This window comes from Carcharodon carcharias, chromosome 16 (assembly GCF_017639515.1).
Source record: "Carcharodon carcharias isolate sCarCar2 chromosome 16, sCarCar2.pri, whole genome shotgun sequence".
NCBI classification, from domain to species: Eukaryota; Metazoa; Chordata; class Chondrichthyes; order Lamniformes; family Lamnidae; genus Carcharodon; species Carcharodon carcharias.
In genome coordinates this window covers 75,068,429-75,093,686 of record NC_054482.1, presented here as the reverse complement: position 1 = coordinate 75,093,686, position 25,258 = coordinate 75,068,429, and the positions used below count along the sequence as shown (strand labels likewise).

Below are 25,258 nucleotides of genomic sequence, written 5' to 3'. Positions count from 1 at the left end.
AAACAACCATCAATATGAGGACTGTAGCAGCTTAGAGAGCCCACTGCTACAGGGCAGCTAAGGATGGGCAATAAATTTAGTATCATGCACATACTGAGAGAAAGTTTCAGAAAAATTTGCCTTCCTTCACATTGTTGTACTGTCATAGATAATTGTGATGCTGGGATGCCCAAATAGGTAGTTGATCTGATCTGTTACAGCATTAACAGGGAATAACATGCATCATTTACGAAAGCTTACAGCTATGAAAAATGATTCGATATGGAATTCATTGCCACAGAAGGCTTTGGAGGCCAGGTCATTGAGTGTATTTACGACCAAGATAGATAGGTTCTTGATTGGTAAGGGGATCAAAGGTTACGGGGAGAAGGCAGGAGAATGGGGTTGAGAAACTTATCAGCCATGATTGAATGGCGGAGCAGACTCGATGGGCCGAATGGCCTAATTTCTGCTCCTATCTCTTATGGGCTTATGGATATGAAGCAACTAAAAATGTTGTTTTTTTAACAAGAATTTTGTACTTCCTGTCAAAATTTTATGAGGGGATGAAAACTAGATGGAGAAAAGAGCAGTTTTTTTTTTCAACATTCCAGAATCAATACTGACAGTATAAATTGAACAGACTAAACAAATGCTGTTTTCCTTTTTCCCCCTACCCCCTTAAATTTTCTCTCCTACCCTGAATGTATTGTGTCAGGATTTGAGTTTCATAGGTATCAAGCCACACTTGGGTAGCTTCACATGTGAGTTTAGGTAATGAGGGTCACCAAACTGAATCCTTTTTGAAGGTTGACACCTGAGAGGATTAATGCCATAAAAGTTCAAAACAGGTAACTTTGGAAGAAAAATGTAAGTTGCTAATCAGTCTGTTCTACATCTGTACTATCTCCTAAGTGAGTAGCTTTTCAAAAGCCAAACTTGCTTAATCTTTCTATGGATGCCTGTTTGACTTACTAGTAAGTTTTTCATTGTATGGTATGATGTATGCATCAGTTTCTAGCCAGACCAAAATATTGTGCTTTATTTTGTAGCATATTTTCAGACATCAGCAGTACTGAAATGCTTCTTATCGTTGTAAAAGGAATAAATCTTCCTGCACCTTCAGGTAAGACCAAATAGAGCTCTATCCAACACTAGTATAATGCAAGCGTAACTGATAATAACTACATTGATAAACATACAGTCTCCAGTAATGAAAACAAATATTGGCATACAATCTAGATGACATATTTGTATATAACATTATCTTTGCTTACAAGAGTTTGACTGCAGCCTAGATTAATAAAACACAATTATCTTACTAATTATAAGAGTGTAATTGAAATTCATGTGATTATTACGAATTCACTTTCTAATGAGTGCAAATTTGACCACTCTATGCTGTAGTAATTGGCTAAGAATTAGCATTTCCATTCAGAAAATCTACTAGGATGGCTGGTATTGCAAATTAAATGTCACCTTGAAATAGGGATTGTCCTTCTGAAATTAAGGGTAAAGGTACATTGGGATTTAGCATACATTTGTTCTAACCAACATGGCATGCTTGATGCAGATACTAAATTCAAAAAAGGCAAAATGGTCCCCAGCACTTACATTGTTTATTTTTATGAACACACCAAAGATAAAGACATAATAAAGTTACACTTTCTCTGAAGGTTTGTCTAGTCAAGGTATTGTGTAACTGAGCTTTACAGGCCAGAATGTCCTATTTTCAGCCCCTATTTGTGCTGATAGCTGTGGCAGTAGTGTTACAATTGGCCTAAGTATGCCTGAGCTTGGGAAGGGAAACTGCAGTGTTCCCAGTTGTGCTTGCTGTTCAGTGGTTCCTGAAACTATGCGTTTGTGGACTTTAGGGGAGTATAGGATGGAACTTGGCTGCTGCTCCTTCGTCCCCAAATCAAAAAATGTACCAACACTTGCTTGTCAATGAAAACTTGAGCAACATAAGGAAGAATAACTAGTGGCCAAAGAATTGGAAACCATTGTCAGTAGCACCTTTAGGAAATGGCATAGGACAAGAGAATATTATTACAGTTATACAAAAAGTCAAAAGATTAAAATATTATGTCATATGGTCCTTGTATAATTGTAATACAACCTTTAATTAAGACATGTGTTCACCTCAAGATAAATTTTTCTCCCCCCAATTATTCATGGCAACGTCATTTAAACATTTCATTCTTATGAGAAGATTAAAGTAATATATTGTGGAAAATTCTAGAAAAGTATTTGAGCAAAATTGTGGGAGCAGCCATGAATATAGGAACAGCAGAGGGCGAATTAGCCCCTCGAGCCTATTTCAGCATTCCGTGAGATTATGGCTGACCTGCAATCTACCTACATACACCCAGCTTTACCCCATGTCCTTAATACCTTTGGTTAATAAAAATCTGTCAGATCTATGGAGGTTGTCGATACTGTCCTTGCAAGAAAAAAGTTGATGTATTATTTAATTGAGTAAATTATGTAAGATAAGTTTGAAAATCCCAAACTATCCTTAGTAAATAATCAGCTTGTCTTTGGGAGCCAAACCTAATGACATTGCCTTACTACAAATTTCATGTTACTTTGTCATCACTACTTTACATCTGAAATTTCTTTTAAACTTTGCATAAATGATATAATAGAAAATAGAAGTAAGTATATAAGGTTTGGTATTTTAGACATTGTTTTTCGGAACATTCCCTCAAATTCTAGTCAAGTTGGTTGCGGCTTTTCTTGTAGAAGAAAAATAAATTCTAAATGTAAAATTCATTTCCGATTACAAAGCTTATGGCATGGAGTTATTGTATATAATCCTGCATGGCGGGCTCCAAATAACCTTGGCTTCACTTATTTATAAAACTCTTTTTACATACTATCTATAAAATTATTTTCAAAAATTGACAACACATTTATGGAGTTAAGTTGAACTTACTTTCTATGTTGTGACCTTGATGAGCTAATTCCTACTGGCGCACAAAACTTGTTTCATTTTGCACAGGTGTGGCAACACATGACCTTGATGCTTTAGTGAAGTTTGAATTTCAGTATCCTAGTATGGTGAGTAAAGTTGTTTTAAGTGTGTAGATATTTAGGTTTTACATTTTGGTTGCAATCTAGCAACAACATTTCTGTCTTCAGTTACAGACCGCACTTAATTCCAGAGAATACAGAGTAATTTACAAATGTAAATCACTACTTATTTGTGAACATTTTGTTTATTTTAACTAGATGAATATCAATGTTCACAGATTTTACATCGTATGATTCACTCACATTCACAAAATGAAACTTTATAAATGACAAATATATCAATTGTACTGTTGACCATAGCTACAGCCTTTTTTTTACAGGAGCAAGCCCAACGAAACAAAACGACTGTGATCAAGAATACTAATTGTCCAGGTACGAGACAAGCAGCTTTTCTCAGTCTTTTGGAAGGAGCTGTATGTTCATATCATTTTTGTTTTTATTAAATATTCTGACTCTGAATAACTGTGTATCTTACAACAATTTATTTTTGATGGAGCATAAATAAAATAAAGCATAGTTTTTTTCAATGCTACTTAGATGTTTTGCAATTGTTCTGTTTTCTAATCTGTCCAACCACCCATTGCAGAGGGGGGCTGGGAGGGAGGAGGACCTCCTAATGAGCCTGCTCCTGGGCCTGGCCAAGTTAGCCGTTAACCGGTCCAGGCAGTGGGCAATCGAGGGGGTCTGCCCCTCTTCCATGGCTACGTTTGCGGCTGGATGTCCCTGGAGAGGGAGCACGCAGTGTCTGCTGGCACCGTCAAGGCCTTCCGTGCTCGGTGGGCACCACGGAGACTGGGGTGCTTTATCGACCCTCTTAACCACATTTTGGTTTGATGTTGTAAGTTTCCTTTAAACTTTGTTTTTGGTTTTGCAGTGACCCTAACTTAAGGGCTCCATTTATTTTATCCCTCATTTTGTTAATTTAGTTTATTTGGTGGACTCTGAAAGAGTTAAATTTGCAACCCTTTTCCTTACCTTTCTGTTGATTTTATGCCCGAATTAATTGTTAATGTAACCATGGCCTTTTTCCTGTGTTAGGTAACTTTAGATAATTCAATGATAAATCTTGAGTGAAATGTGAAGGGCCTGTGTTTTAGAATTAGTATGAATATAGTGTTAAAGTTGCAATGCTATGTAATTAGTTTTTAAATGAAGAGATGATCTGAGGGGAATTAGTTTATATTTATCTGCAGACGGCACCCATGTAAAATATCTTGCCTGTTGTGATTCGTTAGCAGACTATTTTGTAGGCAAGATCAGTCAGGGTTGTGCATTTTACATCCTTTTGGCATGTTTTATCCAAACTCTGCAATGCTCTATGTGCCATATGTTTTTCTCTTAGAAGTGTTTTTGTTTCTTCCAGAATATAATCAGAGTTTTATGCTCAATATTAACAGAAATCATCGAGGATTTAAACGAATAATTCAGACCAAAGGAATTAAATTTGAAATATTTCATAAGGGGTAAGGACTGCAATGGTAGTGTATTCTGCATCACAGTCGAAGCTTGTCAGGTTTTAGTATGGTGGTGCAGGGATGTAAACAAATTATTTTCTGCTGCAAAATTTGTGCTTGGGAATGGAGCAGGAGGAGTTTCTTTAGAAAGATTTTTTCCTATTTGTGTTTTTACAATGGTGATTCTATTTGGCAATTTTGGTAACAATGTAATGTTGCTAACTCACCAGTCTTATTTTAAAATAAAACTCCTCTCATCAATTACTCTTTCCTCCAATGAGATTAGAATTCTAGAAGTTGTACACATCATTTGCCACCCTTCCACAGTTTCCCCATGGCACACACCAAACTCAACAGAGAGAATGCACTGGAGAGTTACTTTAAAGCGGCTACTGCTAGTCCATATTGTAGTTGATCACTGGGAAAGCACCCTGGGATGAGTGGCCCTTCTGTATGTATATTTGTATCTTTCTCCTATCATGAAGATATAGCTAATCTCTCATGGTAAGTTCAGATCAGACATTGACTATAAGAGAAACTGCAAGCCTGTGTCCTATCATACTGTTACAGACAGGATTGGGAGAGAAATGAAACCTTTGTATCCTTGTCCTGACTGTTTGTAATCAGTTTGTTTTTTGAAAAGGAAGATGTGTGTGTTTCTTAGCCCCAGAGTGTGCACGGTCAATTTAAATAACAGCAGCAAGTTTTGGGGGTTTAAATAGAGAGGATTATTTATTCATATGTTCACCCTGCAAGTCTAAATGCTATGTCACTCATGCATACATACATATGAGAAATATAAAATTCAAGAGAATAGTGCACTTTTACAAGTTGTAAACAAAAGAATAGTTTATAGTTTACATTTTTGGCTTGCTGTGCGAAGAACAGAGATTGTGGGCCTGTTAAAGGCAGCATTTCACTCTGAAAGGGTAGTTTAAGTGGTTTCAACAGCTGGAGTTGTATACCAGCATTATTGCAGGATTCTCTGGAAGGTATGGATGTTCAGCAGGTCACAAAGTGAGTCACCCAGGAGGTCAAGTGTCTGTTCTGGTGGGATTTGAAAAAAGAACAGGCTGGGGAGACTTTTAAGATGTAACAGTCTCCAAGGTTTTAAAAAAGCATGGATCTTACTGCCTTTGGTTGCTGCTAATATTCTCTGCAGATTGTGTTCTTGTGTAGACTGGCTAGCTTCTCTCTGCTTCTTGGGATAATAGATTTGTTATCTGCAGCCAGTTTCAGTCACATGGTGACAAGTTTCAGTCACTTCCATTGTCCTGGGTTTGAGCCAGGGTGATTGGTGTACAATGGGGGATTGATTGATTTCCCATCAACATATCAGTTATGATTACCTCACTGGAACACCTTATTTGATATTCCATCCTTATGACTCTGACACATCTGGCAGCCATTGTCTGTTAGATCTTTTCCATTGAGCTGGTAAGGTTGTCCCTTTGCACTTGAGAACTTTCCAGAGGCATTTTCAGACATGAGTTAATCCTTTGTGCAGAAATTTCAAGTCACCTGACCTCTGGCACCAATCTTGTTAGTGTCCATTTTCAAAAAGACAGTTCCAGAATTATATATTGAATGCACTAAGTTACGACTAGGACATGCCTTCATTGGACATGACATTTACCTAATACAAATTAGGAGCAGAAGTAGGGCACTTGGCCTTTCGAGCCTGCTCTGCCATTCAATAAGATCATGGCTGATCTGATTAACCTCAAATATACATTCCTGCCTACCCCCGATAACCTTTCACCCCCTTGCTTATTAAGAATCAATCTATCTACCTCTGCCTTAAAAATATTGTAAAATTTTTATTTATGTATTTCTTTTTACATTTGGAGAAGTTGGGACTGTGTTCCTGGGAGAAAAGAAGGCCGAGAAGAGATTTGATAGAGGTCTTCAAAATCATGAGGGGTCTGAACAGAATACATAGGGAGAAACTGTTCCCACTTGTGAAAGGATGGGGAACAAGAAGGAACAGATTTAATACAGTGCCATGGTTGTTGTTGTTCTCTCTGAAAGCACGCTTTAGATTCTAGACTGGCATAATACTTTAATCTTTTGTATTTGTATTAGTCAACCACTGTTTCTAAACTTTGTACAGTTCTGTATTTTTAGTATGTCAATTTGGGGGCAGGGAAACATTTGTTTTGCAAGATTATTTCTGTTAGACATGATTCATTGCTTTGACTTTTTACAGTGGATTTTTAAGGAGTGACAAACCAGTGGGAACTGCACAACTAAAACTGGACAAATTAGAAACAGAATGTGAGGTCAGAGAAATTGTTGAGGTAAGGCTTTAGTGAGTTTGTATTTCTCAAGTAACCAATACTTGAAACCATAACAAGCATCCTTTATGTCAGCACTTTGAAGTTCTGTTAAAAATAGTTTGCTGAAATTAATATTTTAAAAATTCTTTCTTACTCTTTTTCTTTTATTTCTTACAAATTTTACATGGATTAATTTAGTTTGGAAATAACTAATGTAACCTTACTATTTTTAGCAGTATTGCACATACTGTGTGTCATTTATCATATACATCCCCTTCAAAAAAGGGAGAAAGCAACAACTCTTGCCAGAGAGCTCCATTAATGCTGGCAGTTCTTTGGTACCTGGCCATGTGGTCGTTCTACAATTCAACCACAATGAGCATTCCAGCCAACCCTGCTGTCTTCATCACCTGACACTCGTGCACAAGCATTTCCTAGCAGAGTTCATGGAATAGCAATTGAGCAGCGACCTAGGATGACTTTTCTCATTCCTGTCCTATGAATGCTGAAGCTAACTGAAGTGTCTCCACTATCAGTTGACTTAAATCAGTTAAGTCAACACAAATCGGAAAGGTGAACTTGAGACCTTTCACTTCTAAATTACTCAGAGCTGTGCCATTCTAGTATTTAGCCGCTATACACCCTTCAACTAGTTGCAGTAACTGATATTGGGCAGAATTGTAAAGTCCCCTGTTGGCAGGTTTGCAGTCCGGGGGTGGGGGCGGTGGGGGCTGTAAAATTCCCTGGGTGGTTTTCCTGACCTGTTCGCAATTTTACGTGGGGTGGGCAAATTCTAGGGCCTGCCGCAGCTTCATTTTTTAGGCTGGTAGGAGGGGTTCGGGGTGGGAGAAGCCTTAGGTATGAAGGGGGGTACGGGGTGCCTCCCTCGAGGGCCCCCTTTCCACCTCGTGTCATCCTCTCCCCCAAGGGCAGCCCCCATGGGTGGTCGTTCCCCCCACAGCTGCTCCTTCAAGACTCCCAAACCCCATCGGGACTAACCACCACTCTCCACCATGGAACCCCTCGTGCTTACCTAGTCCTGGACTCTGAGACTTAGAATCTGAAGATTGATTGTAGTCCCAGTCCTGGCCACTGGTGCTGCTGGGACTAAGGAGCTGCTGGCCAGTCTGATCGGCCAGTAGCTCTCTGAGGTGGGTCTTCCAGTCAGTGAGGGGCAGAGGCCCCGTCTCAGCCAATAAACTATCCTCAGAATGGTAAACAACTGTGGGACTGCTGTGATTGCTAAGGATGAGTTTTCCACTGGTTCTTCAACTGATGGGATGGGAAAGCCTGTCTTCCAAAAAATCCTACGCATTGTTCTGCTTTTATTGTTTTAATTTTAATTGCATCAAGGAGCCCTAGCAAAACTAGTCAATGGGAATTGGAGGTGGCAGGGTGGGGAGAACTCGCCACTGGTCGGAGTCATACCTAGCACAAAGGAAGATGGTTGTGGTTGTTGGAGGTCAATCATTTCAGTCCCGGGACATCAATACACGAGTTCCTCAAGGTAGTGTCCTAGGCCCAACCATATTTAGAGGCTTCATCCATGACCTTCCCTCTATCATAAGATCAGAAGTGGGGATGTTTGCTGATTGTGCAGTGTTCACCATTTGCGACTCCTCTGATACAGAAGCAGTCTGTGCCCATATGCAGCAAGACCTGGACAACATTCAGGCTTGGGCTGATAAGGTGGAAAGTAACAGCTCATAAGTGCCAAGAAATCACCATCTCCAACAATGGCGAATCCAACCATCTCCCCTTGACATTCAATGGCATTACCATTGCTGAATCCCCCACCATTGACTAGAAATTGAACTGGACCAGCTATATAAATACTGTGGCTACAAGAGCAGGTTAGAGGCTATGGAACATAATTGTGGAGAGTAACTCATCTCCTGACTCCCCACAACCTGTCCGCCATCTACTAGGCATAAATCAGGAGTGTGATGGAAAACTCTCCACTTGCCTGGATGAATGCAGCTCCAACACTCAAGAAGCTCAACACCATCCAGGACAAAGCAGCCAGCTTGATTGGCACCCCATCCACCACCTTCAACATTCACTCTCTCCACCACTGACTCAATGGCAGAAGCATGTACCGTCTACAAGATGTACTGCCAAGGCTCCTTTGATAGCCCCTTCCAAACCCATGACTTCCACCACCTAGAAGGACAAGGGCAGCAGATGCATAGGAACACCACCACCTGCAAGTTCCCCTCCAAGCTCCACACCATCTTCACTTGGAACTATATCGCTGTTCCTTCACTGTCGCTGGGTCAAAATCATGGAACTCCCTAATGGCACTGTGGGGGTTCAAGAAGGCTCACCACCACCTCCTTAAGGGCAATTAGGGATGGGCAATAAATGCTGGCCTAGCCAGCGATGCTCACATCCTGTGAAAGAAAAAAAAGTTGCCACTGCCTGTTGTATGAAAATTGCTTTTTCTGTCATAGCATTCATAGATTCATATTACAATGTAATACATGTGGTTGAACAGAATGTCGAAGTCGCATTGTAATGTCCTGTATCATAAAATATGGCAATTATTAGGCTATTTTTAGGTGTTTGGCAGAACTTTACTAACTTAATATTTGAACTGATCCTTAACGATCTACAGAATTACATAAAGGAAAACCTCACTGCTCTTTATCTGCAATGTTAGCAGAGTAACTTCCATCATTATGAACATTTTAAGTGGAGACACTGTAGGTTAGAGAATTTTAAAAAAAAATTTAAAGATGTGATTTGTATCCTTCTACATGGCAGATGAGTTTCCATTTCTCTTTCAAAATCCAACTGTCCAACCTTTGAACCTCTTGTTCACCTTGACATTGCTGTAGTTATCTGCTCCACCAACTCCTTCCATGCCTAGTCCGCAATAAAACCATTACTCCAATACACACTCTCACCCCGAGCTGTTTTCCCAATACCTCCATTCCCTTAAGTCCAAAGCACAGAGATGAATGGATATGATGGACAGCTGGTTTAGCTATTCACTCCAGATCTGGCTGGACCACATACAGCAATATCGGATCCCACTCATGCTTACTATTCCTGGATCAGCTTAGAATGCAAGGACCCCAGCTGCTTTTTTTCTGCCGCAGATTGTCATCTTAAACCCTTCTCCCCTTTCTCCTCCAGCCTCACTTCCAACAAGTGAAAGGGGATCGTGACTTCCTTGTCCCTGAGAATGAGACCACCTAATCTATTGTTTTCCCTCCCTTCCCCTAGCCCAGGGTGACCAACTCTCCTAGAGAAAAATACGAGGCATTCTGGCATGGGGTCCTTTAGAACTGGTCTGGGGAGGGGAGTGGTGCTGCGAGAGGGCGAAAATGGCAGGAGAGTGGCTACTGTGCATGCCTGAGATTTAAAGGCCCAAAGCATGTTTAACAACAGCGTCCCAGATGCATGTGACGTGGGACAGTGGACTCAATTACGGGACAATGCGGTAAAATAAGGGACAGTTGGTCACTCTCCCCTGGGCCAAACTTCCTCTCAGGTTACACCCTGCACTAGTCCTGAACATACATATTTCTCTACTTTCTTTTCAGTCTCCTTGTTCCCCTCCAAAATTATCTTGTTCATGAGACCCTCCTCCTGCTACCTTGTCCCCTTTGCTACTAAACTGCTGACCACACAACTTATCTTCCTCTCATGTTAGCTGCAATTTTTAATGGTTCTTTTTCCTCAACTACTGCCTCCTTCTCCTTCAAATCTCTTGCCACTCCTCTACTTAAAAAAAACCCCTTGACCCTTCTGTCCTTGACTTGTATCAAAGTGACAAATGACATCCTATATGACTGTGAAAAAGGTAAACTATCCCTTATCGTTCTTATCAACCTCCCCACAGCCTTCGACTTGTTTGACCAAACCATCTTCCTCCAAAGTCGTCCTGCTGGTTGGGACTGCATTCACCTGGTTCCATTTTCATCTATCCACTTGTAGCTGGAGAATCACTTGCAATGGCTTCTCTTCCTGCTTCCACACCATTACCTCTGGTGTGCCCCAAACATTTATCCTTGACCACACCCAGACATTTCTCATCTACATGCTGCCCCTCAGTGACAGCATCTAAAAACAAGGCGTCAGTTTCCACATGTATATTGATGACACATAAATTGATGATATACACCGCCACCAGCTCTCAACCCCTACACTATCTCTAAATTGTCAAACTGCTTTTCCAACATCCATTACTGGATAAAGAAAAATTTCCTTCAACTAAATATTGGGAAGACTGAAACCATTGTCTTTGACACCCTGTCACAAACTCCATCCCACTCCCTAGCTACTGTCTGAGGCTGAACCAGACGGTTCACAGCATTAGTGTCATATTTGACTCTGAGATGATCTTCCGACCACACGAGAACATGATTAAGACCACTGTTTTGCATTACTGCTTCACTCCTTGACTGCCCCTGCCTCAGCTTGAATATCTCAGCCTTGCTTTTGTGACCTAACTTGTTCCAACACAATCCAGCCAGTTTCCCATTTTTTCCTCTCAAACTTGAGATCATCCAAAACTCTGTATTCTATATCCTGACTCACACCAAGTCCTGTTCATACACCATCCCAGTGTTTGCTGACCTGCACTGGCTCCCAGCTAAACAGTGCCTTAATTTTAAAGTTCTCATCCTTGTTTTCAAATTCTTTCATGGCCAGATCTATCCCTATCTCTATAATCTCCTCTAGCCTGACAACCCTCTAAGATATCTGCACTCCTCTAATTCTGGCTGCTTAAACATCCCTGATTTTAATTGCTCCACCCCTGGTGACCATATCTTCAGTTGCTAAGGCCCTTAGGTTTAGGGACAGAAATCCAGAGCTATCTGTCTCTCTTTCCTCTTAAGATGCTCCTTAAAACCAACCCCTTTGACCAAGCTTTTAGGTAATCTTATATCTTCTTATGTGGCTCTGTATCACATGTAGTTGATAAAGTTCTTGTGAGGTATCTTAGGATGTTTTACTATGTTAAAGACACTATACAAATACAAGTTGTTGAGAAAAGATAAAGTTGCCAGTATTGTCCAATGCGCAGCTTTTTTTAAAAAACAGAAGCCCACTCTAACTGAATTATAATCTTGTGGCACAGAGAAGGTTGTGTTTACATTTTTAATTACAATCATTCTTTGGTCAAATTTGTTGACTTATAGCAATATGTGTTCAGTGTGGTATTGAGTGAGTGATATTAATTGGCTGGGGTTGTAGATGAGTCTGGAGGCTAACTGCAGTTAATGCTTCTACTGTCTACAGCTATTCTAGTAGTGCTTGGTGAGTTGATTATTTACTTTGTGATTTGACTGAAAACTGTATTTTGAGTATACTTGGAGCTAGAGAGATTTAAATTGTGTTTTTACTCTTTTTCTCATTATTTTCATACGAAGTTGATGCCATTTTTGAATTGACATTATAGAACACCATTGTTTAAGTTTGATCATGTTTCACAAGCTATAAATTCTACATTTCATGAGACTTGACAAAACTGCTTTGTGCTGGCTGTCACATACTGCTGTTGCAATCTTTTTTAAAAAGCTGCGTAGAGGTTTTGCAGAAGATTTTTCCAGGATTGTTTGAAACTCACTTGTTTTCCTTACCTTAGATTTTTGATGGCAGAAAATCTACTGGTGGTCGATTAGAACTGAAAGTTCAGATCAGAGAACCTCTTAGCGGACAAGATTTGCAAATTAATACAGAAAAATGGCTGATCCTTGATCCAGCCACTAGGTGAGAACATTTGCAGATAAACTTACTCAGTATGGTTGTAGATATGTATTTTAAATGAAACTTGCAATGGATATGGTCTATGGAATTTTTTTCTCCCCAATTTACATTAATTTTGTGGCGTCAATCATTGAGGGAAAGCAGCATGTAGCAGTTTATACACTGTAACCAGAAAATGCTGGAAATACTCAGGTCTGGCAGCATCTGTGGAGATAAAAACAGTGTTAACTGAAAGCTCACCACCTGAAATGTTAGCTGTTTGCTCACTCCACAGATGCTGAGTGTTTCCATTATTTTATGTTTTACTCTGGGAATTGGTGGGGAGGGAAAAGAGTAACTGGAATCTACCTCTTCCAAACAATTAAGGATATTAATTATGTGACCTTTATGTTTACCTAGGGCACAGGACTGAAGTAACTATGCCAGGTATGTTGTTTGTTTTTGATTTCCTACTTAGCTGTGGTTCTTGGCTGAGGCACTAAGGTTCAAGAGCTCAGCAGGATAGGGGATTTTTTTTTTATTCATAGAATGGGGGCTTTGCTGGCTGGGCTAGCATTTATTGTCCATCGCTAGTTGTTCTTGAGAAGGTGGTAGTGAGCTGCCTCCTTGAACCATGCAGTCCATGTGGTGTAGGTACATCCACAGTGCTGTTAGGGAGTTCCAGGATTTTCACCCAGCGACAATGAAAGAATGGGCGATATTTCTAAGTCAGGATGGTGAGTGGCTTGGAGGGGAACTTCCAGGTGGTGCTGCCCTTGTCCTTCTAGAAGTTAGTGGTCGTAGGTTTGGACAGTGCTGTCTAAGGAGGCTTGGTGAATTCCTGCAGTGCATCTTGTAGATGGTACACACTGCTGCTCCTGTGCGTCAGTAGTGGAGGGAGTGAATATTTGTGGATGTGGTGCCAATCAAGCGGGCTGCTTTGTCTTGGAAGGTGTCAAGCTTTCATGAGTGTTGTTGGAGCTGCACTCATCCAGGCAAGTGGAGAGTATTCCATCCATCACAATTTGAGTCTGACTTGTGCCTTGTAGATGCTGGACAGGCTCTGGGGAGTCAGGAGGTGACTTACTCATCACAAGATTCCTAGCCTCTGACTTGCTCTAGTAGCCACAGTATTTATATGGCTAATCCAGTTCAGTTTTTGATCAATGGAAACCCCCCAGGATGTTGATAGTTAGGGATTCAGTGATGGTAATGCCATTGAATGTCATGGGCTGATGGTTAGATTCTCTCTTGTTGGAGATGGTCACTGCCTGACACTTCTGTGGCGCAAATGTTTTTTGCCACTTGTCAGCCCAAGCTTGGATATTATCCAGGTCTTGCTGTATTTGGACATGGACTGCTTCAGTATCTGAGGAATCACGAATGGTGATGAACATTGTGCAATCATCAGCAAACATCCCCACCTCTGACCTTATGGCAGAAGGAAGGTCATTGATGAAGCAGCTGAAGATGGTTGGGCCAAGGGCACTACCCTCTGGAACTCCTGCAGTGATGGCCTGGAGCTGAGATGACTGACCTCCAACAACCATCTTATTTTCTCCTAGGTATAACTCCAACCAATGGAGAGTTTTCCCCCTGATTTTGCTAGGGCTCCTTGATGCCTCACTCATTCACATGTGGCCTTGATGTCAAGGGCAGTCACTCTCAGCTCACTTCTGGAGTTCAACTCTTTTATCCATGTTTGAACCTAGGCTGTAATGAGGTCAGGAGCTGAGTAGCCATGACAGAAGCCAAACTGGGTATCAGTGAGCAGGTTATTGCTAAGCAAGTGCCGCTTGATGGCACTGTTGTTGACCCCTTCCATTACTTTACTGATGATCGAGAGCAGACTGATTGATTGGGTGGTAATTGGCTGGGTTGCATTTGTCCTGCTTTTTGTGTACAGCTCATACCTGGATAATTTTTCACATAGTCGGGTAGATACCAGTGTTGTGGCTGTACTGGAACAGCTTGGCTAGGGGCACGGCCAGTTCAGGAGCACAAGTCTTCAGTACTATTGCTGGGTCCATAGCCTTTGCAGTATCCAGTGCCTTCAGCCATTTCTTGATGATATGTGGAATGAATTGAATTGGCTGAAGACTGGCATCAATGATGCTGGGGACTTCTGGAGGAGGCTGGGATGGATCATCCTCTCAGCACTTCTGGCCGAAGATTGTAGCAAATGCTTCAGCCTTGTCTTTTGCACAGATGTGCTGGGCTCCCCCACCATTAAGGAGGGGGATATTTATGGAGCCTCCTCCAGTGAGTTGTTTAATCGAACATGCAACTCACTGCTCAGTTGCACTAGTCTGTCACAGGTCTTTATTAACTGGTATATTTTAGATGATGTGTTGTAAGATAGATGTTGAGCTTTGAATTTAAGTTTGGAGAGGAGCTGTTTTAAAGTGGTGCTTTATTGGATCAAAATTGTTTCACGTGGGAATTATAGCTGGATTATAACAGTATCATAACATGAGAAATAGGAGCAGGAGTAGGCCATTTGGCTCTGAGCCTGCTCCGTCACTCAATAAGATTGAGGCTGGTCTGATTGCGGCCTCAGCCCCACTTACTTGCCCCCCATAACTCTTGACTCTTGTCAGTCAAAAGTATGTCTGACTCAGCCTTGAATATATTCAATGAGCTAGCACTTACTGCTCTCGGGAAAAGAGAATTCCAAAAACTAACGACCCTCAGAGATGAAACTCCTCCTCATCGTCATCTTAAATGAGAGATGTTTATTTTGAAACTGTGACCCCAGTTCTAGATTCTCCCACAAGGGGAACATCCACTCAGCACCTATCCTGTCAAGCCCCTTCAGAATCTTAAATGTTTCAATAAGATCACCTATCATTCTTGTAAACTCCAATGAGTATAGGCCCAACTTACTCACGTTTCCTCATAAGACAAACCCCTCTTTCCAGGAATCAGTGTAGTGAATCTTCTCTGAACTGTTTCCAATGCAGATATGACCTTCCTTAAGTAAGGTGACCAAAACTACACATTTCTCTAGGTGTGGTCTCACCAATGCCCTGTACATTGGTAGCAAGAATTCCCTACTTTTATACTCTCTTCCCCTCGCAATAATGACCAAAATTCCATTTGCATTCTTAATTACTTGCTGTACCTGCATGCTGACTGTGATTCACATACAAGGACACCCAGACTCCTTTGTACAGCAGCATTCTGCAGTCTCCATTTAAATATATTCTGCTTTTCTATTCTATGTCAAATTGGCAACTTCACATTTTCCCACATTATATTCCATCTGCCAAATTTTTGCGTCCTCTGCTACCACTATTAGGCTCTAATAGTTGTCTGGGAATAAAGACCAAAATCAAGACACACCCCTTCAGATAGTTTCATTACTGGTCATCAAACTCTCCACAGACAAAATTTGTCTCTCTTGCTATCCCTTTTATATAACCAAATGGATACTTAGATTGTTAACTAATAATTAGCAATTGAACCCCTTTAACTGTTTCCTTCCCCAACAGATCCCAGTCTTCTTAAAAGAAAGCAATCCTTAAGTTTATATAATCACAAAAATTATAAACATCAATATATATTTTTCATTCGCTAAATTCACCTTATTCCCCCTCCTTAAAACAAGTACACAGATATAGATATGTCCACACTAAAGGAGTGTTCCATTTTTGTTGTGTTAAAGAAAAAGACATCGCTCTTTGAGGATCTCTTGGAGCTCGCTCCTCTTTTGGTGACGCAGTCAGATAATTGGTAGCTGCTATCAATCCATTGATCTTGGCAATCTGTTTTAAGCTTGCAATATCAATTTGCAATCTCTTTTCATTAACGCACTTCATAGAACATTTTCCCAAAATGATATTGCCTGTAAGACATTCGATTGGTACTGTTCCTGAACACCCTTTCCCATTTAAAATTTCTGCCAGCATCTTTGATATAAGAATGCCGTATCTGCCACCTCAACAAGGGCAAGAGTCTCTGCTGCTAACATACTTTTTACAGCTCTTCATATCTTTTTAGATACCAAAGGGCAACATTTACCTTTTTCCACCCTCCCCATGGGAAATATTATAAATTGTCCCTCCTTCAAAAATCCACCATGTAGATTTGCATAAGACGCATCACTAAACACAATCAGTTTCATTTTTCCAAGATCAACCAAAATAGGAATTTCAAAGCACACTGCTCCATTTTTAATTTTGTCAGTGTTTTGTTTGCTTGAATGATTTCTTCAACTGTGGGATCATTCATTTTAGTGTTCAGTTCCAAAACTGACATCCAGCCTTGTTTGTTTGCCTAGCTGATTGAGTTGCCCAATAATACTTTTGAGTTCCTACTTTTCCATTTCAGAAGCCATTGTATTTTCCTGGGAGGCCCTACCACGACTAATTGCAAAATAATTGACGTTCTCCAAGTAGGATTGCTGATGTAAAAGGACATGTGATCCACTCTATGATTTCTAATCCAATGTATTTAAACACATCAGAAGCCTGACTTCCAATTTTAAACTCCATTCTGAGCCATTAATGACAGCCGTTTCAACTTCGCTACTACCACCCCACAAAAAATCACCTACATGCATCATAACGATGCCTGCAAGTTTCCCTCCATGGTGCCAGTAAAAGATTACTGGGTCTGCTTCCAACTGAAGCCAGCCCAACTTTAACAAAACCGACCTCATTGAGAAATAGCAAACCCTGGAAGTGTCATTTAAACCATATAACGCACTTATTCAGCTTCCAAAATGTCCCATCTGTGTTTGACACCTCTTTCAGTGGACAGAGAAAAACTTCCCTTTGAAATTGATGTTCCTGCAAAAAGACAGTTTTAATGTCAATGGGCTTACATTCCCAAGCATTTGTAGCTAACAGAGCCAAAAAAATCTTTTCCTGCTGTAGATGAATCTACTCTTATATCCAAATTTTTCTTCAAACCCTCATGCCACTAGCCTGGCTTTAGCTTTATAAGTCCCATCAGGAAACACCTTTTCTGTGCATATCCATCTATGAGACACAGCTGGTTGTCCCCTATCTGGCACATCTGTGTATACCCCAAATTCTTTAGCTTTTGCTGTTTGGCATCCTTTATTAATTTATCATCTAATTTGTTTGAAGCTACTAAGACTGCTCTATCTCATGGGCTTCTCCTTGTAGCATTACAAGTCTGTGCCATACTCCTTAACCTTGTTAAGCTAAGCACTCCATCATACTCTGGACTGTTACTGTTTGATCTTCCTCTCCCTTTTAATAGATGTTCTTTCGTCTGCGATCTCTTCCGTGAGGCATGTTCACTCCAGAACCCACTGTCTGAACTGATACTGCGTTTCCACGCCTTCTGTTTTGGTACTTCATGTTCCCAATCCATAGGCCTAACCTTGTGACCTTTATCTCGTACATTTAACCAGTTTTTATATTTTCCAGTGGCCTTCCCTGCTCTACCTACAATCGTCGCATCCTGCCAATGACCCTTCTGGCAAGTATGTAACTTTAGCGGAAGCTTTTGGCAGTTGTCCTCTGGAAAAATTGCCTCATATTGTTGTTCAGCTGAATTACTGTGTCCATCTTCAGATACACTGTCAACCTCAGCTACCTGGTCCTCGCAATCATGCAACATATGGATATGAGAAGTACATGGTTCCTCGTCCCTTCCCACGACCCTTTCCGGACCCACAAATTTGTAATCCATACTAACTAAACTCGATGAGTGTACCTGAATAGTCTAGTTCCCATGGTGTAAAATGACTGTTTTACCTCTTTACCTATAACCTTTCCACTCATTAAGTCCTTCTGTTTTATAGTATACCATGTCTCCCTCATTAAAAATAGTTTCTGATGGTCATACAGTGCACTTTAGAGCTTGCCGAATTCTTTCTGAAACTTTGGCTTTAAGTGACTCTCTTCTATCAGCGTGTTGTGCATTTAAATGCTCAGAAAAAGTAGAGCTAATCGTAGTTCCCTCCCAAGCTGGGAAATGATCACTCAGGACTGAAAGAATTTTTGGGTTTCTAACAAAAACCAATTAATATGGACTATAGCCCCCAACCATCTGCAGTGAATTCTTGCATGGACAACCCATGCTGAAGCTGATAATTTACAGCTTGGTCTACCTATCAATATTTTACGAAGCATCTCATCCATCACCGTGTGATTCCTTCCATACACTCCATTACTAAAATGGCTGTATTCATAATTATTATATTCATGTTTTCGCACATATCCCGAACCTCATTGTTTGCAAATTCCCCCCCATTATCAGTGAAGAATTTGGCTGGTGGTCCCAATCCAGTCCCTATCCACTTTTCCATTACCTGATCCACAATTATTTTTTCTTTACTGTATATGATTGTCGACTGGCTAAACCTTGTTGCCACATCTACGAAATGTTTAAAAAAAATGTTCTTTTCTTCATCCCACACCTTTAAATCCATTGCCACAACTTCATTGAAATCCCTCACTTAGGGTCGACTCACTATCTCCGTGACTTTCCTTCTGTATTTCTTAGATATATTGTTTTTCTCCTCCATAAGTTTAGTATACTCTCCATCCCTTATTCCTTCGCAAAATTTTTAATCTTTGCGAAGAAGGGTGCGCAAACTGCCAATGCAATTTTAACATGAGCTGTTTTTTGTCTTCTGAATTCCTATTCCCTGACACCAATAACACTTCTTTAGTCTCCTTAGTAGAAAAGTTAGGTTTCATTACAGGAATTCAGTAGTGTCCAGATTGCGTAAATTGTAAATCCACATTTTTTTCCAAATATGATGGCCTTGTCATTTTTCATGTCCAGCTTCATTTGTGCTTTCTTCATCGATGCCCTGCTCATCAGTAATGGTGTTTCACTAGAGACACTGTCCGTGCTGATGAAATGATTGACTCTAGCTATCTTACAGGGAATCACTACCTTTTTAAGGATTTTAAAGTATTATCATCTCCAAATCTAAAACTGGTGAAGCTCTCTCTTATTTAAGGAGTCCAGGTAGCATTTTAACTACTCTATTCCACAGACTGCAGACATGCATCAGCTATCTAGCACTGCACAGTTGAAGGACTCTATAACCAAGACATTCGTCACTGGGGTGAAACTTCTTGTAATTAATACAATGCCCTCTCTTTGGTCAATATTTCCATCATTATCTTCATGTCCCATGTTTAATTTTGAACACATATCGTTTAGGACAGTTCATTGCATAATGGTATTTTGACTCACATTTAACACACCGATTGACCACACCCTGGGCATTTCTGCGGTTCATCTTTTTGTTGTAATTCCCCAATTTTCTCCTGCCGTAATTGTCAAGGGTGTTTCTGGTTACAAATCTCCTTTTGTAATGACGCCTGCGTCCTATTTCTAGACGATCTTGCCATCCCGTTAATATCGTATCCTCCGTTTTCTGTCTTACTGCCAAATGGCTCATTTATGCCATGAATGCTGCCGGAAAGAAAAGTTTTCTGAGGAATTTTTTTTTGAGTTTCTGACATCTGTCCGAGCAATGTGTGTCTTTCTGCAAATTTAACTCCCGTAATAACTAGAAGCCTGTCCATATTTGATATTCTGGCACAGTCTAGTAACTTAAATGCCAGCACTGATTGGGGAATTTCTAGATGGAACTTTTGCAATCTTGCATATAGTTTACTGAACTCCATTATGTAATCTTCAATGGAACTCCCCTCCAACTTTCTAAATTTGTCAAAATCTGACCATGCTTTGTAAGCATTAAATCATCATTTTGATAGATCTTATCCATAAAATCTAATAATATTTCCAAACCTTCGTCTGTGTCCAAATGCAAATCCATAAAATCTAATAAATAATTCCAAACCTTCATCTGTGTCCAAATGCTCAGGATCCAACTCCAAAAATACTTTGCATCTTACTTTGCTTTTGTATGGTAATGAGAGTGCCAAGGCCATTCCCTGTTTCTTCTTTGGCAAGGACGTAACCAGTGTCCACAGTTACTTCATTTTTCTATTACTCAGAGTTCACTCTCCGAAAACAACGAAGGGTAATCATACCCTGAAACTCTACATTTTGATTTAGCCATTTGTGAGTGACTCCAAACCACTCTGCTCTTAAAGTTAACTCCAAATAGTCTTTTGTCTGAAGAAAGCTTAGTTTACAGTCTTTTTACTTACAAGCAGCATCCATTCTCTGCTACCACTGTTAAGCTCAATAGTTGTTTGGAAATAAAGACTGAAACCAAAATAGACTCCTTCAGACAGAGTTTTATTACTGGTCATAAAACTCTCCACAGACAAAACTTGTCTCTCCTGTTATTTTTCTTATACAACTAATGGGTACCTAGAACAAAACAGAATTACTTGGAAAAACTCAGGTCTGGCAGCATTGGCAGAGAAGAAAAGAGTTGACGTTTCGAGTCCTCATGACCCTTCAACACAACTGAGTGAATATTAGAGGGGGTGAAATATAAGCTGGTTTAAGGTTGGGGGGGGGGTGTGGTTGTAGGGACAAGCAAGCAGTGATAGGAGCAGATAATCAAAAGATGTCACAGACAAAAGAACAAAGAAGTGGTGATATTATCTAAAAGAATGTGCTAAATAAGAATGGATGGCAGGACACTCAAGATACAGCTCTAGTGGGGGTGGGGTGGAAAGACTAGCAGGGCATACAAGATTTAAAAAAATGGAAATAGGTGGGAAAAGAAAAATTTATATAAATTATTGGAAAAAAAAGGAAGGGGGAAGAAACGGAAAGTGGGTGGGGATGGAGGAGGGAGTTCAAGATCTAAAGTTGTTGAATTCAATATTCAGTCCGGAAGGTGCTGTTCCTCCAGTTTGCGTTGGGCTTCACTGGAACAATGCAGCAAGCCAAGGACAGACATGTGGGCAAGAGAGCAGGGTGGAGTGTTAAAATGGCAAGCGACGGGGAGGATTGGGTCTTTCTTGCGGACAGACCGCAGGTGTTCTGCAAAGCGGTCGCCCAGTTTACGTTTGGTCTCTTCAATGTAGAGGAGACCGCATTGAGAGCAACGAATGCAGTAGACTAAGTTGGGGGAAATGCAAGTGAAATGCTGCTTCACTTGAAAGGATTGTTTGGGCCCTTGGACGGTGAGGAGAGAGGAAGTGAAGGGGCAGGTGTTGCATCTTTTGCGTGGGCATGGCGAGGTGCCATAGGTAGGGGTTGAGGAGTAGGGGGTGATGGAGGAGTGGACCAGGGTGTCCCAGAGGGAACGATCCCTACAGAATGTCGCCGGTGGGGTGAAGGGAAGATGTGTTTGGTGGTGGCATCATGCTGGAGTTGGCGGAAATGGCAGAGGATGATCCTTTGAATGTGGAGGCTGGTGGGGTGATATGTGAAGACAAGGGGTCCCTATCATGTTTCTGGGAGGGAGGAGAAGGCATGAGGGCGGATGAACGGGAGATGGGCCGGACACGGTTGAGGGGCCTGTCAAGGACCGTGGGTGGAAAACCTCGGTTAAGGAAGGAGGAGGACATGTCAGAGGAACTGTTTTTGAAGGTAGCATCATCAGAACAGATGTGACGGAGGCGAAGGAACTGAGAGAATGGGATGGAGTCCTTACAAAAAGCGGGGTGTGAGGAGCTGTCGTCGAGGTAGCTGTGGGAGTCGGTAGGCTTGTAATGGATATTAGTGGACAGTCTATCACCAGAAATTGAGACAGAGAGGTCAAGGAAGGGAAGGGAAGTGTCAGAGATGGACCATGTGAAAATGATGGAGGGGTGGAGATTGGAAGCAAAATTAATAAATTTTTCCAGGTCCCGACGAGAGCATGTAATCATCAATGTACTGGAGAAAGAGTTGTGGGAGGGGGCCGGAGTAGGACTGGAACAAGGAATGTTCCACGTACCCTATAAAGAGACAGGCATAGCTGGGGCCCATGCGGGTACCCATAGCCACACCTTTTATTTGGAGGAAGTGAGAGGAGTTGAAGAAGAAATTGTTCAGTGTGAGAACAAGTTCAGCCAGGCGGAGGAGAGTAGTGGTGGATGGCGATTGTTCGGGCCTCTGTTCGAGGAAGAAGCTAAGGGCCCTCAGACCATCCTGGTGGGGGATGGAGGTGTAGAGGGATTGGACGTCCATGGTGAAGAGGAAGCGGTTGGGGCCAGGGAACTGGAAATTGTTGATGTGACGTAAGGTGTCAGAGGAATCACGATGTAGTGGGAAGGGAGTCAAGATAAAGAGAAATGAGTTCCGTGGGGCAGGAACAGGCTGACACGATTGGTCTGCCGGGACAGTTCTGTTTGTGGATTTTGTGTAGGAGGTAGAAGCGGGCCATCCGAGGTTGGGCAACTATCAGGTTGGAAGCTGTGGGAGAAAGATCTCCAGAGGAGATGAGGTCACTGACAGTCCTGGAAACAATAGCTTGATGATCAGTGGTGGGGTCATGGTCCAGGGAGAGGTAGGAGGAAGTGTCTGCGAGTTGACGCTCAGCCTCCGCGAGGTAGAGGTCAGTGGGCCAGACAACAACAGCACCACCCTTGTCAGCGGGTTTGATGACAACGTTGGGGTTGGACCTGAGAGGACGGAGTGCAGTAAGTTCAGAGAGAGATTAGAATGGGTGAGAAGAGCAGAGAAATTGAGACAACTAATGTCCCCCACAGTAACTTGACGGTAGTAAGATCTAGTAATGATGGAGAGGGCAATAGGGCATCTTGGGCCTCAGTGAATGGCAAGACCCCAATAGTCTATCTCCTTGAGGAGGAGGGTGATTTGGACATGTATCAGATGCAGAGAGAAATAGGGTAAGAAAAATCTTCTCTTGAAAAGATCAAGAGAAGGTAAGAATCCAGAGGGAGGGGTCCAGGTGGAGGGAGAATATTGGAGGTGGGTAAAAGGATCCGTTGAACGGGGAGAGGACTCCTGCCCAAAGAAGTGAGCACGGAGACGAAGACGGCGGAAGAAGAGTTCAGCATCATGCCGAGCCCGAAACTCTTTGAGATGAGGGCGTAAGGGTATGGAACTAAGTCCTTTGCAGAGCACTGAACGTTCAGCGTCGGAGAGGGGAAGGTCAGGGGGTATAGTGAATAGACGGCCAGGGCTGGGATTGGAAGATGGGGTACTTAGGTTGTTAACTAATAATTGAACTCCTTTAATGGTATTGGGGAAATTGATGGGATTGAAGGTCGATAAATCCCCAGGACCTGATAATCTACATCCCAGAGTACTTAAGGAAGTGGCCCTAGAAATAGTGGATGCATTAGTGGTCATCTTCTGAGATTATATAGACTGGAACAGTTTCTACAGATTGTAGGGTAGCTAAGGTAACCCCACTATTTAAAAGGGGAGGCAGAGAGAAAACAGGGAATTATAGACCAGTCAGCCTGATGTCGGTAGTGGGGAAAATTCTAGAGTCCATTGTAAAAAATTTAATAGCTGAGCACGTGGAACAGAGCGGCAGAATTGGACAGAGTGAGCATGGATTTATGAAAGGGAAATCATGCTTGACAAATATACTGGAATTTTTCGAGGATGTAACTAGTAGAGTTGATGAAGGGGAGCCAGTGGATGTGGTTTATTTGGGCTTTCAGAAGGCTTTCCACAAAGTCCCACATAAGAGATTGGAGTGTAAAATTAAAGCACATGGGATTGGGGGTAGTGTATTGAGATGGATAGAAAACTGGTTGGCAGACAGGAAACAAAGAGTAGGAATAAACGGGTCTTTTTCCGAATGGCGGGCAGTGACTAGTGGGGTACTGCAGGCATCGGTGCTGGGACCCCAATTATTCACAATATATATATTAATGATTTAGATGAGGGAATTAAATGTAATATCTCCAAATTTGCAGATGGCACAAAGCTGGGTGGGAGGTGCAGAGATGCTTCACTGTGATTTGGACAAGCTGAGTGAGTGGGCAAACGTATGGCAGATGCAGTATAATGTGGATAAATGTGAGGTTATCTATTTTGGTAGCAAAAATAGGAAGGCAGGTTATCTGAATGGCTATAAATTGAGAGAGGGAAATGTGCAATGAGACCTGGGTGTCCTCGTACACCAGTCACTGAAGGTAAGCATGCAGGTGCAGCAGACTGTAAAGTAGGCAAATGAAATGTCGGCCTTCATAGCCAGATGATTCGAGTACAGGAACAGGGATGTCTTGCTGCAATTGTACAAGGCCTTGGTGAGGCCACACCTGGAATATTGTATGCAGTTTTGGTCTCCTTATCTGAGGATGTTCCCAATGGTGGGGGAGTCCAGAATCAGGGGTTACAGTCTGAGGATATGGGGTAGACCATTTAGGATTGAGATGAGGAGAAATTTCTTCACCCAGAGAGTGGTGAGCCCTGTGGAATTCGTTACCACAGGAGTAGTTGAGACCAAAACATTGTAAGCTTTCAAGGAGGAGTTAGATATAGCTCTTGCAGCAAAAGGGATCAAAGGGTATGGGGAGAAAACGGGAGCAGGCTATTGAGTTGGATGATCAGCCATGATCATAATGAATGGTGGAGCAGGCTTGAAGGGCCGAATGGCCTGCTCCTAGTTTCTATGTTTCTAACTGTTTCCTTCCCCAACACTATTAACTTGCTTTCCTACCTTTCTATATCACTGGTAAATTTGGCTACGATATAGTTGGTTCCTTCATCCAAGTCATTAATATAGATTGAATGTAGTTGAGGCTCCAGCACTCCAATAATAAGTTTGCCATCCTGAAAATGAACCATTTATCCCAACTCTGTTTCCTGTTAATTAGCCAGTCTACTATCCATGCTAATAAATCATCGCTAACACCATAAACTCTTACCTTGTGTAGTAACCTTTTATGTGGCACCTTATCAAATTCCTTTTGGAAATCCAAATACACAACATTTACTGGTTTCCCCCCCCCCCCCACAAACCATCCACTCTGCTTATTA

The 25,258-nt window shown here is 41.6% G+C and overlaps 1 protein-coding gene across 15 annotated transcripts in view; it reads left to right on the top strand.

Moving 5' to 3' along the window:
* Window positions 1–25,258, top strand: part of cc2d1b (coiled-coil and C2 domain containing 1B) — a 79,481-nt gene that overhangs the window by 45,560 nt on the left and 8,663 nt on the right. For 7 of the 15 annotated variants that reach the window (XR_005945506.1, XR_005945507.1, XR_005945508.1 and 4 more), the window contains 7 exons: window positions 1,032–1,105; window positions 2,984–3,042; window positions 3,336–3,387; window positions 4,379–4,478; window positions 6,679–6,769; window positions 12,348–12,472; window positions 12,869–12,895. Coding sequence is in view for 5 of the 15 variants with exons in the window: in XM_041208446.1 (XP_041064380.1) it covers window positions 1,032–1,105; window positions 2,984–3,042; window positions 3,336–3,387; window positions 4,379–4,478; window positions 6,679–6,769; window positions 12,348–12,472; window positions 12,869–12,881 (514 nt within the window). In the remaining 10 variants the exon portion in view is untranslated. Of the gene's footprint in view, window positions 1–1,031; window positions 1,106–2,983; window positions 3,043–3,335; window positions 3,388–4,378; window positions 4,479–6,678; window positions 6,773–12,347; window positions 12,473–12,868; window positions 12,896–17,680; window positions 17,773–17,850; window positions 17,907–23,007; window positions 23,030–25,258 lie in introns of those variants that run through there. The other 8 variants (XR_005945514.1, XR_005945512.1, XR_005945510.1 and 5 more) reach the window with 6 other exon arrangements.